The following is a 14,740-nucleotide window of genomic DNA, read 5'->3' as shown; positions in this document are numbered from 1 at the left end:
GGTAGCTTTGAAACCAAGCAGGAAAAAAAAATTATTCCTTCAGCTTCTACTCGCGTTGATCCACTTTTGCTCTGTTTCTCAAAGCAGCCGAATATTCTTATTGTTTTACTTCAAACTTAACTCAGACCGCGGAGGATAGTAATGGGAAATATTACCCACTCCTTCCGTGAGTTGTTCCATGTCAGCTTTTTGCCTACGGCAAATTTAATGGCTGATTTGTGGATCTTTATTTCTGGAGATTTACTACAGAAACACTGACATAACCTTTACCCAGAGCAAACACTCACTCTAATAAGAAGGAGACACCGAACCCAAAAACGCACAAGGAAGAGAAAAATCCTGGCAGGAATTAATCTACCATTTTCACACTCTGCCCAAGGGAGGTATTGTAATTGCAAAAATTTACTCTAAGACTGCTGAGACTCATAGTAATTATGTTTCTTTTTTTTTTTAATAGAAATAGCCACAGGTGGTAACAAATTGGGTTTTGAGATGGGGAACTGGGCATGTATTCTAACCCAAATTACGGTGTAATAGTCTTCATTATATAAAAAATTATTATGGAAAATCTATTCTTCAAAATAAGAAGAAAAAATATCAAATGTATTTCTCATGTTTCCTTTTTTTTCTCTTAGTCATTTGGATTCAGTATGACATCTCAGAACCGACCTCGGGTAATAACTTTCAAAGATTGTTCTGAGTGTTGGTTTGTTTAAAAGGATTGTTGTCCTCTTTCCCACCTTATTATCATCTAGGGAAAAATAATAATTTTCCCCTGAAGGTTAAGACTTAAACACAGCTAATAATTACTAACCATGGTTGTGGTGACAGAAAAGTACAAGTGCACTTTTTAGAGATGTTTACGTCGACCTATGAATTGATACTGAATTCTTTGTTATTTTCATACAGGTGTATGAAGTCCTACATATTACTCTAAGTTAATTCCATAGAATAAGGTGACTATTTTCTGTTAATACAGAGAATTTCACAATTCCTATGTCCAGTAAAACTCAATTATATATATATATACATATATATATACATATATATATATTTCTCTCTCTGTCTGTCTCTGTCTCTGTCTCTCTCTCTCTCTCCCTCTCTCTCTCTCTCTCTCTCTCTCTCTCTCTCTCTCTCTCTGTGTGTGTGTGTGTGTGTGTGTGTGTGTTGACTTCTCCAACCTTGACTTCTTTAATCACAGATTTTTGAAATAAGGTTGGATTACAATATGAGTGCAGCTTTAAAAAAAATGGTGGCAGTTGTTACTACAACTTAAGGCTCTGTAAAGATTCAAATAATAATAAACCAAACAACCAAATATCTTGGCTTGGAATGATGAGATGACAGTTTTCTTTGTCATCATTCAATCTGCCACAGTGAAAATGATAATAAAGATAGAGAATTAATTTCTCATTTTTCAGGTGAGTTATGGTTCCTCTTACATTTGTTGTTGGTGCAAATTGCTTATCTTGAGCAAACATTCCTAAAATACATGGAAAACTGCAAAATAGACTAGAAAGCAAGGCCAGCGCATCCAAAGAGAGCCCCAAGAAAGAGATCACTAAAATGTAAACCATCCCTTATTCTCTTTTTCACAATTTAACTATAAAAATCAAAGCAACCCATTTTAAAAGTCTGAAGATCTGTGCAATTAACAGTTATGAAAATAGGTACCATTAAGGAATGTCAGGCTAAGGAGCTAGAAAATAACTCCTTAATAAAAATCAGTTCCCTTCTCTTCCAACATGGGGAAGTGAAAATATTGTTTTTAGTAAGTTGTTGATAAGTTTATAGGCTTCTTAAATACTCCCATTTTTTCTTGTTATGTTAAGTCATCTACTGAAATAAAAGCACGGGTAAGAAGCACACAGTGCCAATTTGTACATGTAGCCAAATTATTTATTTTCTGTAAGAAGCCCAATCCTACATCCAACTTTCTACTGCGGGGAAAAAATAAAATAACACGCAGAATATTCAACCATACACTAATCTTAGTGTAGTGTAATAAAATAAGCTGTTTGGAAAGGAAATAGCCCTAGCAAAGGTGTGTGCATTGAGGACTATGACTTCAAAAACAAAGTTATATCTTAAAGGTTGAGAAACCTAAAGTGTCAAGACTTGAAAATGGATGAGAATATTTACCATGGAAAAGCAAACTTAGGAAACATAGTCTAGATTTGGATTATAAAGAATAAGAAAATTTGTTATCCTTTTAATCCCTGAATCCTTTTAAACGTAAAATAACAGTATGTTTTCATTTTGTACATGTATACAAAAAAAAAAAACCAACAAAATTTAGGATACAATCAAACGTTAACTTTGGGCTGAGTTTCAGTGGAAGATACTAAAATTTTATGCATTCACATGATTATTAAGAGTTCAGTAAGAAAGACTATGAATGCATGTTTTATGTCTTATATATAAGCTATGTTTTAAGCTATTAAATGAATAGAAGAAGGAAAGAAACATGCATAAAACATCATAGGGGACGTGAGTTCTTCAGTCAGTTCTCATGTTCAGTTGCTTCTAAGTGTTAATGTCTCTAGAATAGCATAGGGACCTTTCGAAATGTAAAGTTAGCATCTACATATGTATTAACTAATTTATAAGAGTAAGACTGATGTCTGCAAAGAGAAGTAAATATCCACCAAACAATTGCAAATGTATACTTTCAAACTTGAAATTCAGTTCTAACAGCTTTGGCTTTTAAACCCTACAAAGACTGCATTTAGCTGATAAAGGAAGTAAACAAGAAATTGTCATTCGAATGGTCCCTTTAATGTGTTTTGGTAATTAAAAATCAATAAACACATTACAAGTTTGAAAAGAATTAAATGTTGTTTAGACAAAGTATATTTTAGAACAAAGTAGGACCTTTGAAATTATAGTATCTTTTCCATGCCAATTTCATATAACATTAATATGGTATGGTTGATGATACTACTTCATAGAATTTGAATATAAAGAAAATAAGATAACATGGATATAGCAATATTTTTAAATGCCTGAGTAAAATGCTTTTCTAATATTATTTAAGTATTTTAATATATTCCATTGCTCTAATCAAACCAAAGTATACTTATGTAGATGAGTTACATATAAAGTTTCATTTCTCCAACCTGTATTTATCATTCGATCACAAAGCTTGTTAAGTTAAACAGTCTTTTATTGTCATGATTCATTTTCCCATAATTATACTGTTTAACTGCCTTATTTTTTGAATAAATATATGCAAACTTGCCAATTGCATTCAGCATAGTCATGCTAGATGCTCAATGAACCATAAGAACCATTTCACTACAGTAAACCTGCCTGGAATAGATCCAGTTCAAGTCCTACAAATACCAATAATCAGAATGTCACTTCAACCAGAACAGACAAACAATATGTGTCCCATGTATGTCAACAGATTCTCTCAAGCTCTGCCTGAAAACCAATTTCATAGTCTATCAGAATACATGTAAGAGAAACATGCCTCCCAGGTAACCACTACTTGCATTCATATACTGCTATGAGTCTTTCCTTTGGACTACACCTTAAAAAGACTGAACTGATTCCTCTGCAGTAGCAATGAAGCCGGAGCATATTTCTGCTTAGTCACCACGAGAATGTTGATGCCATTAAGGACTTCTTTATTATAGATGATTTATTTCCAGAGACCAAAGGACAGCAATACATCACTGTCAAAGCTAGCAGTGAAAGCTATGAGTTGTTGTAAAATACTGTATGCTGCCATTGAGGGGAATTCATGTCAAAGTCTCCTTTGCTAAGGTAGGTTGACAATAGATTAGTGTAGGTCTGATGAACTTTGAAAGAGTCTTGTACGTGGGTGGCAGAAGTCACGCTATCTTCAAAATGCTAAGTAAAAAAAATGAACTGTATGCTATTCTTTAACAATTATATATCACTGGTTGAAGGAATTTAATCCAAAGAAATCACTTCACTAATGCTTTACTAAAATATGACTTTAAGGTAATGCCCTGTGGGATTTATTAAACAGACGTATTACCTAGGGGAATACATTCTAGAGCAATGACTAATATAGTAATTAGTGAGTGCATTTGTAAGAATGTACCCACTATTGAGTGTATTGCGAGAGTTCTCTGCTTCAGGGAGTTAAGTTTCATTTCCTCACAGGCCTGAGCCCAGCTGTAGAAACTTCTTCCTCTTGGTCTTTCATCATCAACCTTACACCATATGTTTTTAATGGTTCCAGCCATCCCACCAGTCCCCAAAGTACAAAACATTTGCTTAACGTTAGTTTTTATTTTCCTTGATCCCTGTAAGGTCTACATTATAATGTTTAAAATATTTTCAAAAGAAAATACGTTCTTCTTTAAAAAGTGACTTGCTTTGAATTGAAATTTGTAAAAGGAGATATTTGTGCTTGTAGTATTTACATGCATGGTACTGAAAGTATTCATGTTCACAGATAAACATAGGTAAACACATACCTGTATTTTCCAAAAAGTTTCTTTCTTTCTTTCTATCCTACTAAGTATAGGCAGGGCAAACTTTACTAAATGCGAGTACATTTCTATTAATTTTTAGAAATCTTGTTTTTTTAGCTTATCTACCTACGCTGTGTGCTTCTCTGCTACTCTATATTACATAAACAGCACTCACATTGAGAAATTTGAGCCCTCATACCTGACAATGGTGATGTCTCATACTATATGTAAAAAGACACTGTGCTTAAAAAACAGCACCAAACATTCACCCCCAAATATTGAATGTCTTCCCATTAAAATATATACACTCCATAATTCTTTGACTGAGATGACGGTAGGAGGTTATTTTAGGAGTAATTATTTGAAATTCACATATAAAGCTAGGCCCTGCAAAGGTGTGAACAATACACATCTATTATAACACTGACTTCCTAGACAGAACTTTCTGTGGGTGAACAATGTGAGCCGTTTCTGTTTTAAGGAATATGAACGATTTAGTAACCAACTTTAAGAGGTTGAGATCAGAGTTTTAGGGTACTTTTTTTTTAAATCTCTGATCACATACAATGTTTCATAAGAAAAGATGCAGAGAATGTAATTTCTTGCTGTAAATCCTTGCTGTAAATGTATACAGCATACTTTGTGTTAAAACAATATAGCTTGCCCATACAGGTGAAGTAAAATTTTTAAAAAATGTATTGTTTTTGCAATACACAGACCTAATGAATTTTCATGTCAACGAGGATGATCAAGAATCACCTGGCCATCATTTTTAATTTAATTGAAATTGGGATACTAGTGGGTAATAAAGTTCACAATTCATGAAGAACATGTTTGTCACCTGTATTAAAAATAAAAATTCTGTGGCTTCTAGTTTTATAATATTTTTCCTTTGATCTCAAATGTAGGAATGCTCAGAGGTGTACATTGGAGGTAATCTCCAAAAATGCATATCTAGCTAACACTATTAGCATTTTAGTAGGAACACTAAGAATAAGTTTGGAACTTTAAAAATAAGTTTAAATTTTCCTCCAGAGAAACTTCAAACTCTCAATGCTCAGTTGCAATTTTTATTGTGTAATACTTCAGGTAATATCAATCCACAATAAAAGTTTGATAGCATATACTCATTATGCTAAAGTAGAAATTAACCCTAGTATGTTTGGAATAATCCTTTAAGAAATAAAAAAGAAAAGTGCAAAGTGTCACAGGAGACAGGCAGGATGACAATGTCTTCCCTTCCTTGCTCAGTTCAACATAATCCTCCTAAGGAAGGATTTTTGAAGAACGATGAGTGCACAAGACTAATCATGTGACATCTTTTTAGCATTAAAAAGTGTAGCAAAATACTTTCAAATTTTGAAGTGACTCCAAAGCATATTTATACTGTGCATCTGTTGCTGAAATTATTAATTTAAAGGAGTATAGAGTATGAGTGATCATTTGAGGTCTTGGGAACTCATGTTAACAGGTATCTGGAGCCAAGGAACTCCTGTGCTAGAGAAATGAGAATAGACACAGAGTGGGTAACACCATTATTAAAAAAGCTTCAGCTTTCATCTTTTTCAAAATACATTTAACTGTTTGTGCACGATAGCTTACTGCTTTACAGCTCAATCTCACTTTAGTGTGTTTCCTTTGCCCTAGGCCCCTACCATATCCTTATTTAATTCATTTATGCTTAAAATAATGTACTTAACTCACATTTGGCAAACTGGTGTTGTAAGCCTCATGAACATATTTTAAAAGAATTTTACTGTTTTCCATGAGGACTTGGGAGTGAATGGATGTGCTTTTTTAAAGTTGATTTGTAAACCTATGCAATTTTTAGACTTTATTTTAGGAAATTTTGGTTGGGCTCATGCACGTTCTTCAACGAGAATACATTAAAACTGCAGTAGGCACTGTGGGTGAATACAGGTATTTTGAAAAACGAAACAAAACACAACGAAATCAGGAAATTGTATCATCAGGTTGTCCTAGTGTGTCTCCTCTTCTGCATCAGGATGCAAGGAGAACACCTGTTGAGAAGTTGCCTGAGACCAGACTTAATTTGCTGTTTTGCTTTGCTTTCTGGAGACAGGGGCTCATGTTTCTCAGGCTGGCCACTCTGTTTCACCAAGAGTGACTTTGAAGTTCTGACTGACCTTCTGCCTTCCCTTCCCTACTACTGATATTTCAAGTGTGAACATGTTCTTAGAAAGCCACAGTTAACACGGTGATTCTTCAGAATTAGAAAGTGTTTCCACATTCATCTTAGATCATACATCACCCCACAAAATGAGACACATGGAAATGTCTTCAATGGAAAGTATTTTATACGTTCATGCGACAGAGTGCCTCCTTACCCACTTCAAAACCGCTTTCTATTCTTCAATACAACATCTATACCTTGAAATAAATAAAATATCACACCGTAACTTCAATGTAGTAGTATAATTCCTATGCAGTTATAGGTACAGATATTCACATGCCTATTGTCTAAACACTTTGTAGTCTGATTCACTGGATTTAGTAAAAATAAAATCTTTTACAAATATATATATACATATATATGTATATATATATATATATATATATATATATATATATATATATAGCTGAAAGGAAGCAAAAACTTGAAGCATGAGCCTTGGGCCCTGTGATCAAAACACTCTCAGACTGAAACTCCGTTTAACTTTAGCTGTAATGGGAGCCCTGCAGTCCCAAAGTTCCTATCTTTCATAGCTCCTTGCTGAACAAGGGTATTACAACACGGTAATGAAAATCGATTTAACCCGTTTTTAAAGATACACTATGTACTTTCAAAACACTGTGTAAGATACTTGGAAAATAAAGATGAGCCAGAGCTACTGCTGTTGATCCAATTTGATTTTGTGGACTATGACTGTACTTTAGGAAAGAGACGTGAAATCAGTAGCGTATTTACATTGCATGCTGAAGGATAAAAACGCTAACAAATGAGCTTGATACGAGGTAACGGAATTCCTGCAGACTTCCTTCATTCCACTTGAACACAAGGTGTGCTGCAGCTCAATTGTTGAGGGAAAGAGAAAAAGGGCAGCAGCTGGCTAATTTATTATGATTTCTATGATAAATATCAGAGAGATGTGGCACTTTTCTAAGGACATTAGCTTATTGGATTCTATTACTCATCTTTTAAAGGACTGCAGAAGATGGGGGAAGGTTTCGGTTGAGATTCTTTGAAAGACGGAGGTAACATGAAATTGAGACAGCGGTAAAATTATGAACTTAAACCAAAGTCCAATTTATACTTCGGTTTAATAGGTTACATTTTTAGACATAAAGGGATATAAAGACAGTCTTTCGCTTACTGCTTAAATTGTGAAAAACTTTAGACAGTATGTGATTTTTCTTGGCTTGGCTTTTACTATTAGTGAGGACCCACCAGTCTGATTTACAACCAATGACCAGCTTCAATGGCAATATGGTTAACATAGTATGAGCACCACTTCCTTCCACAATTCCGGCTTTTTCTATTTAAGAGTGCTCTTCACTAGTCTGAAAAGACAGACTTGCTGAGAATTTTACTGAATCAACTTGATTTTATAATTTTTTATACTGGAAACTAGATGAAAATTCAACTCAGAACCCTTAAAGTAGATAATTAATTATTAGCCTTTTGTGACAACCTTGTCAGTAGCATAAATATAGGACAGGTGTACAAAATATTTGCAATTCCAGAATGACTACATTACATCTATGAATAAACATTTGATCATTATTCCCTCTATAGAGAAATTAGCGTTCATAAATACCAGTTTCATGCAATTACAGGAAGACATTTTTAGAAGCCAAGTTTTCATACCTGAGAATTTCTTTCATGTTTCATATAAACTTTAAATCCATGATTACATGATTACTCATATACAGTGAATACTATCAAAATGGAATTTTATACTTTAATAGTAAATCACATCGTACGTGACGAGCCTTGTTCACATGGACACTATGCTGTCATAGAAAGTGGTATCTGCTTAGCATTGGGACATGGATGGACTAATATTAGCAGGGTAATGGGTCTTCAACGCTCCACCTGAACAATAGTAACGTTACTGAGACAAGCTTTTCAAAGCATAATAATACCCCAATGACTTTTCATTTACTTCAAACTGCCCCCCTCAAATGTCAAACTTCATTGCCTGCTCCTTCAGAGGAATTTGTAACCATGCCTGTTCTAAATATTATGGTAACCAAAAATTATTTTTGGGGGCACAACAGTAGTGAATAAAGGAACAAGAAGGTGACTGGACTATCACAGCATAGCCATCTTTGCAAGAATCAGTGTCTACGTTTTGGGCAACGGTTTTACATTCATCTTATGCTTAGTAACATGTGTAGATAACAGTTCAAGAAACAAACCATGTGGGACTCACTGCAATTTAATTCCCTGTCATCAATAGCATAAAAATGACCTTATGACACTTTGGGTAGACTTTTCATGCCCTAGTGACTACAGGAAGCTCACAGGAAACTCTGGAACCAATGAAAAATTTTTTCAAAGAATTTTTTTTTCTGGTCACTGAGCCTAACTTGTACAAAGCACTTTAGCATGTGAGTCACACTTCCCAAGCTGCAGCTGAAACTTTAGTTAAGGAACAAATGGGATTCATGTGCTGAGAACACTTTCAAGATATAAAACTAATGTGTCCAAAGGTAAAACTTTCTTCAGATTGACTCACAGCTTAGAGTACTGACCTGGTGACTATTCAATATTAAAGAAGTTAGCTCCAGTTTGGAATATAAATATCATATCAGCATAAAATGTTTTAATGGAATACAACTCATAAAGGAAATTAACTTTTTTCCCCCCTTTTGGTCTACTCTGGGAATCCTGTTATGGAAAGAAATATAGTCCTGCAGATAGGATAAAGTTTAAATATTGACTGTTGTTATCATTTCAAAATGTGTAAAAATACATTTTAAAAATGCAACAGAGGTGTGGCGTGTGTTTTAGCTATATACTAGGGAGGGGTTCTGATTAGGGAATGGTGTGCACACAGGGTCAAAACTGTGAACCGCTTTCCATTAACTAATTCCCACCCCACACGCATTATTGCTGGCCTTCTGGTTTCCCCTTATTCAAAGGTCTCAGGACAGCACCAGCGAGAGCTTTTAAGTGAAGTCCCCTTTACTCTAAAAGTCTCCTACCTGAATTATGGACATCCGAGTGGCAGGGGTCTCGCTCGAATTAGTCCCTTGTCCGGTGAAGCTGCTGTGGCAGCCTGCGTGCCCCTGCGGGACAGTCAGGTTGTTGGAGGCTGGCTTAAGATACATCACCTCTGACCGGGGCGAGCTGAGGGGCAGGCGGGTTTGGTAGTCGAAGTACATAGGGGAGGTGGCCAGGGAGGGACTGCTCACCACGTTCATGACGTTCATGGCGTTCCTCTCTTCCACCTCGCTCTGCACCAGCATGATATCGTTTTTGTTGATTTTCTTCTTCTTGCCCTTCCCCCCGCCTAGTTGTGGGTGGCTGTACTCGGCGATGCGGCAGTTGTAAGTGCGAATCTCCTTGTTTTCCCGTTTACATTTGACAGCGATGGTGATCATGGCCGCTAGGAGGATGATCGAAATCGTGCTTAGTGTCACTATGAGAGGCAGCGACATGTCCCAGTGATGCTGCTCACCATTCACTCGCGGTACCCCTTCAGGCAGGGAACCACTCACGGAGCGAATGATAAGTTTGGCCACGGCGGACAGGGTGGGCTTGCCATGATCGGTCACCTTCACCACAAGCTCCACCACCGGGGTCACATCCTCCCAGAAGGGGTGCAGCGTGCGGATCTCGCCGCTGGACGGATCGATCTCAAACAGGTGGTCATCATTGCCATCCACAATCTCATAGGTGAGGCGCCCGCTCTCTCCAAAGTCGCTGTCCAGGGCTCGAACTGTGCTTACCAGGTACCCCAGGCCAGCATTGCGCGGGACCTGCAGTTCAGCGGTGTCGTTCTGTAGAGTGGGAAGCACAATCACTGGAGCGTTGTCATTCACGTCTAACACTGTCACCCTCACCGTGGCGTTGCTCTCCAAATGCGCGGGCGCCCCCGAGTCCTTAGCCAGCACCTTGAATTCAAAAGCCTTCGTCTGTTCATAGTTAAAGGAGCGCAGGGCATATATGGCCCCGTTAGTGGGGTTCACGGACACATAGGTGTAGATGGACACGTCACCGATGTGTGAGGGGAGAATGGAGTATGACACTGTCCCATTTTGGCCTAGGTCGGGATCCTGGGCGAGCACTGACCCGAGGTATTCTCCTGGAATATTGTTCTCATGTACTTGGAGCACGTACAGTCCTTTGGTGAAACGAGGCGGGTTGTCATTCTCATCCAGAATCTTGACAGCGAAGGACTTGGTGGAGTTGAGTGGAGGGGAGCCGCCGTCCCGGGCCACTATTGTCACATTGTACTCGTCTTGTGTCTCACGGTCCAGCGGACGGTCAGTCACCACGGTGTAGAAGTTGTCATAGTTTTCTTCCAGCTTGAAGGGGACGGAACCAGGACCTCCCAGGCCACCTCCACCTCCAGTCCCTCCTCCACCTAGAACTCGACACTGAAGCTGCCCATTCTTGCCTGAGTCTCGGTCAGTGACCCGAACTAGGGCGATGACTGTGCCAGGCGGGGCGGCCTCACTCAGCGCCCCCTGGCGCACGGAGACGAAACCAATGGACGGCGCGTTATCGTTGCGGTCGATGAGCTTGACTGTGACCTTGCAATGGGCTGGAATTGGGTTAGGTCCTAGGTCTCTGGCCTGCACGTCGATCTCTAACATGCCGTTCTCCTCATAGTCCAGGTTGCCCTTAACGCGGATCAGGCCAGTTTTAGGATCGATGGAGAAGAGCTCCCGCACGCGGTCAGGCACATAGCTACTGAAGGAGTAGAGGACTTCTCCGTTGGGTCCTTCATCAGCATCGGTGGCGTTCAGATCAATGACCACCGTACCCAGTGGAGCGTTCTCGGGCAGTTCCACCAAGTACGATGGAGCCTCGAAGACTGGACTGTTGTCATTGGAATCGATCACCTTCACATTGATCTGCACCGTAGCGGAGCGTGGAGGCTCCCCGCCATCCAGGGCTGTCAGCACCAGAGTGTGGTGGTTCTGCAGCTCGCGGTCCAACGCCTTTTGGATGACTAGCTCTGGGAACTTGGTGCCGTCGCCGCGGGACTTGACGTCCAGTGCAAAGAGGCCATGATCATCGCGGGTGAGCAGATAGGTGCGGAGCCCGTTCTCGCCAGCGTCTGGGTCGTGAGCGCTCGTAAGGGGGAAGCGGGTGCCGGGTGCCGCGTTCTCGGAGATGTCCATTTCTATCTGATCTGAGGGAAAAGAGGGAGCGTTGTCGTTGATGTCCTGGATCTCTACCTTGATCATGCAAATCTCCTTGTCGTTAGCGAACACCTCTAGGGAGAGCTGGCACTTGGCATTGTGGCGGCATAAGGACTCACGGTCGATTCGCTGTTTGGTGTAGAGGAGCCCGCTGTCAGCATCCACGTCCAGCAGATGTGGTGCGGAGTTCTCCAGCACCCGGTAGCTGCCGGACTTGCTCCTCCCGCTGCCGCTGCCGCGCTCAGCGGGCGGAAGCCCGGGCTGCAGTCGGGCATCCTTGCCGATGTTGCCTATCACCGTGCCGGCCCCTTGCTCCTCTGGTACTGAATAGTTGAGGTTTTTGAGTGTCAGGGCAGGGGCCCACAAAAGAAAGCAGCAACAGATGGAAAGGTACATCCCAGACCGTTGGGGTGGGAACCGGAGCAGCCGGACTGGAGGTGCTAGCTGGTGGGTGCGCGCCAGTCTGGAACCGGGGCGGAGCGTAAGAGCTCGGAGCGAGCCACAAGTCTGCGAGTCCTTCCTTCCCTCCGCACCCGGGCTGCGGCACCAGGCAGTCTCTCCTTATTCCGCTCAAGTTGCCCGAACCTGTTGATCTACAGCATTCGCACAGAGAGAGATGAAGCCGCGCTGCGAAGCTGCAGCAGCTCCGAGCAAAGGCGGCGACTCCCTGCGGCTGAGGGCAAGCCCAAGGCTTTGTCTCTCCCGCCTGGACTTCAGGAGGTTCAAACTTGCGTGATGAGGCTGGCGATAAAAAGGAAATCGAGTCTGGAAGAGATGATAATGAGCCGAAGGATTGGTGGGTTTTCCTCACTCCCGCTAGGCGCTGCAAAATCCACTCCCTCAGGCAGCCTACAGAATACTCTTCAAATCGAGTGGGGGAGGGCTTCGGGAGGTGTGTCTCCAGGCAGATCAGAAAGTGGAATCCTTTAGTTACTCGTATTCGGTGACGAGATTGATGGGAATGAGTAGGGACGAAGAAAGAGTCACAGATACATATGTATATTTGAGGCTGCCCTGGCTCACAGAGAAATGTCTGCTCGTTGTGCAGGATGGTCGGCTTTTAGGCACTGTATTGCTGCATTTAAAGATCTAATCTTGCATTGCTGGCTTAGGCAGCGGCGGCGGCAGCGGACTGCATCTGCGAGCCAAGTATTTTTTTTTTCCTCTTCTTTTTCTCTCTTCTTTCCGAGCAGCCAGAGGGAGGGGAGGAAATGCAGCGGAAAAAAAAAAGTGTCCCGATTTGTAGTTTCCTCCCCCTTACCAAGCTCCTCCTTCTCCTCCTCGGAGAAGGTTCTCCCCCAAAATCAAGAAAGCCACAGCCTGATCAGCATTTGCGCCGAGAGCCTGTTGGGAGGAGAAAATAGAGAGATATATCTCCGCGTCTGTTCGTAGAACACTCTGGTGTCTCTACGCCAAGCCCGGAGCCGCCACTACCATCCCATCCTCTTCCTGCAAGCAGAGACTCTTCTGCCTGCAGTTTAATTCCAGTTTGCTTCTCTCGCCAGGCGAAAGGAAATCAACAGGCAACTCATGGTTAGACGTGCAGATTTGAAGGGGGAGGGGGGCAGACGAGAAAGGAGGAGGGAGCTACCCTCCCAGTCCTAGCACACACACACACTCGCCCTGTCTCTCGCTAGGAGGGAAACAGTCTCTGCATTCACAGGGCTGGGCTGTCAAGTGGCTCTCTTTTCTTTCTATTCAGCACCTCCTTCCAGTGGCCCAGCCTCCCAGTCCTTTTCATCTAGAAAAGAAAACCTTGGCGAGGAAAAAGAGTGGTGGATATTTGAAGAGAATACAGTGTAGGCTTCCCCCCTTATTATTAGTAGTAGTATTTTAAATTGGAGGAGTAGGGTGGCTGGAATACATCAAGGCTTGGCGTGATGCATTCTGCAGTCTGGCTCTCACGGTCTCTGGTCGACTTGGAGAAGGCAGAGGGTGAAGAGCTGCAGCCACCGCGGTTCTGCCAGGGCACCCACCAGGGGAAACTACCTCCACCTCCAAGGGGAGGTTAGGCATGGGTTGATCTACACATTATTTCCGCTTCTCCAGGCGCCTCGGTATACGGGAATGACACATCCAGAAATGCAGGTGTTCTGATCTGCGGGATGAGTCAGAAGCAGAGGAACGAATCGTATTCACTCTCCCCTCACGGTCCTTCGTTCACAGACATTAGTTGAGGCTTCTTCTTAAGGCTTTCTCTGACTCACTCAATAGGAAAAACAAAAAAACAAAAAGCAAACAAACAAACAAAAAAAAACCCCACAAATTCACGTCGAGGGGTGGAGGGGGGAGGAGAAAATGAGAAAAAGAGCGTGGGGGGAGGAAGGCAAAGCTGAATCCAGGAGCACTTTTACTCTACCTCTTTCGGCCGGAGTCCGAGGCTCTGCAAAACAAGGCGTCTGCTTTGCTTACGAATATTTATTTGTTTTTGAAAACCTTTCCACTTGGTTAGGCGTGAGATGCCCCCAAATCTCTCAGTCTTAGGGGTGGGGGCACGTTTCCAGTAATGATCACAGCTTAGCCCAGGATCATAGTTCAAGATTTTCCTCCCAATGGTCTCTGTTCACAAAGTCCAGCATCGGTGTGCATAGCTAATAGTCTGTTGTGGAGCTTTATTTTTTTTTTAATTCCTCCTTTTTTTTTTTTCCTGTCACGAGTGGTCTCTTTCAGTCTGGTACGGTGGTGCCTTTCAGGATCACCCCAAAGCCTGAGAAAGACGTGCAGGTTTCAAACCGAATAAATCCATCTCCGCCAGCCAAGACGCGGAGGAAATGGAAGGTGAAAATTCAATTCAACAGTTGGAGTAGCGTTTCCGAGCCGCCCTCCTCCGCTGCGGCAGCCGCCGGGCTCGCAGTCCGGATTCTCTCCCCAGCGTCTCTTGCTGACTGACTCTATTCACCTCACGCCGCCGCTTAAACATTGATACTGATTCTCTGCCAGCCAATCGG

At 41.4% G+C, this 14,740-nt stretch overlaps 1 protein-coding gene across 11 annotated transcripts in view; it reads right to left on the bottom strand.

The window, feature by feature from the left end:
* The window catches only part of Pcdh17 (protocadherin 17), a 94,264-nt gene extending 79,585 nt beyond the window's left edge, over positions 1-14,679 (bottom strand). For 5 of the 11 annotated variants that reach the window (NR_197215.1, NM_001431447.1, NM_001431448.1 and 2 more), the window contains 1 exon segment: positions 9,624-14,679. Coding sequence is in view for 10 of the 11 variants with exons in the window: in NM_001431447.1 (NP_001418376.1) it covers positions 9,624-12,188 (2,565 nt within the window). In the remaining variant the exon portion in view is untranslated. 11 annotated transcript variants of the gene reach the window in all.
* Between the last annotated feature and the right edge of the window lie 61 nt (positions 14,680-14,740).

This window comes from Rattus norvegicus, chromosome 15 (genome assembly GCF_021556685.1).
Source record: "Rattus norvegicus strain SHRSP/BbbUtx chromosome 15, alternate assembly SHRSP_T2T, whole genome shotgun sequence".
NCBI lineage: Eukaryota > Metazoa > Chordata > Mammalia > Rodentia > Muridae > Rattus > Rattus norvegicus.
This window is presented reverse-complemented; position numbering and strand designations above follow the sequence as displayed.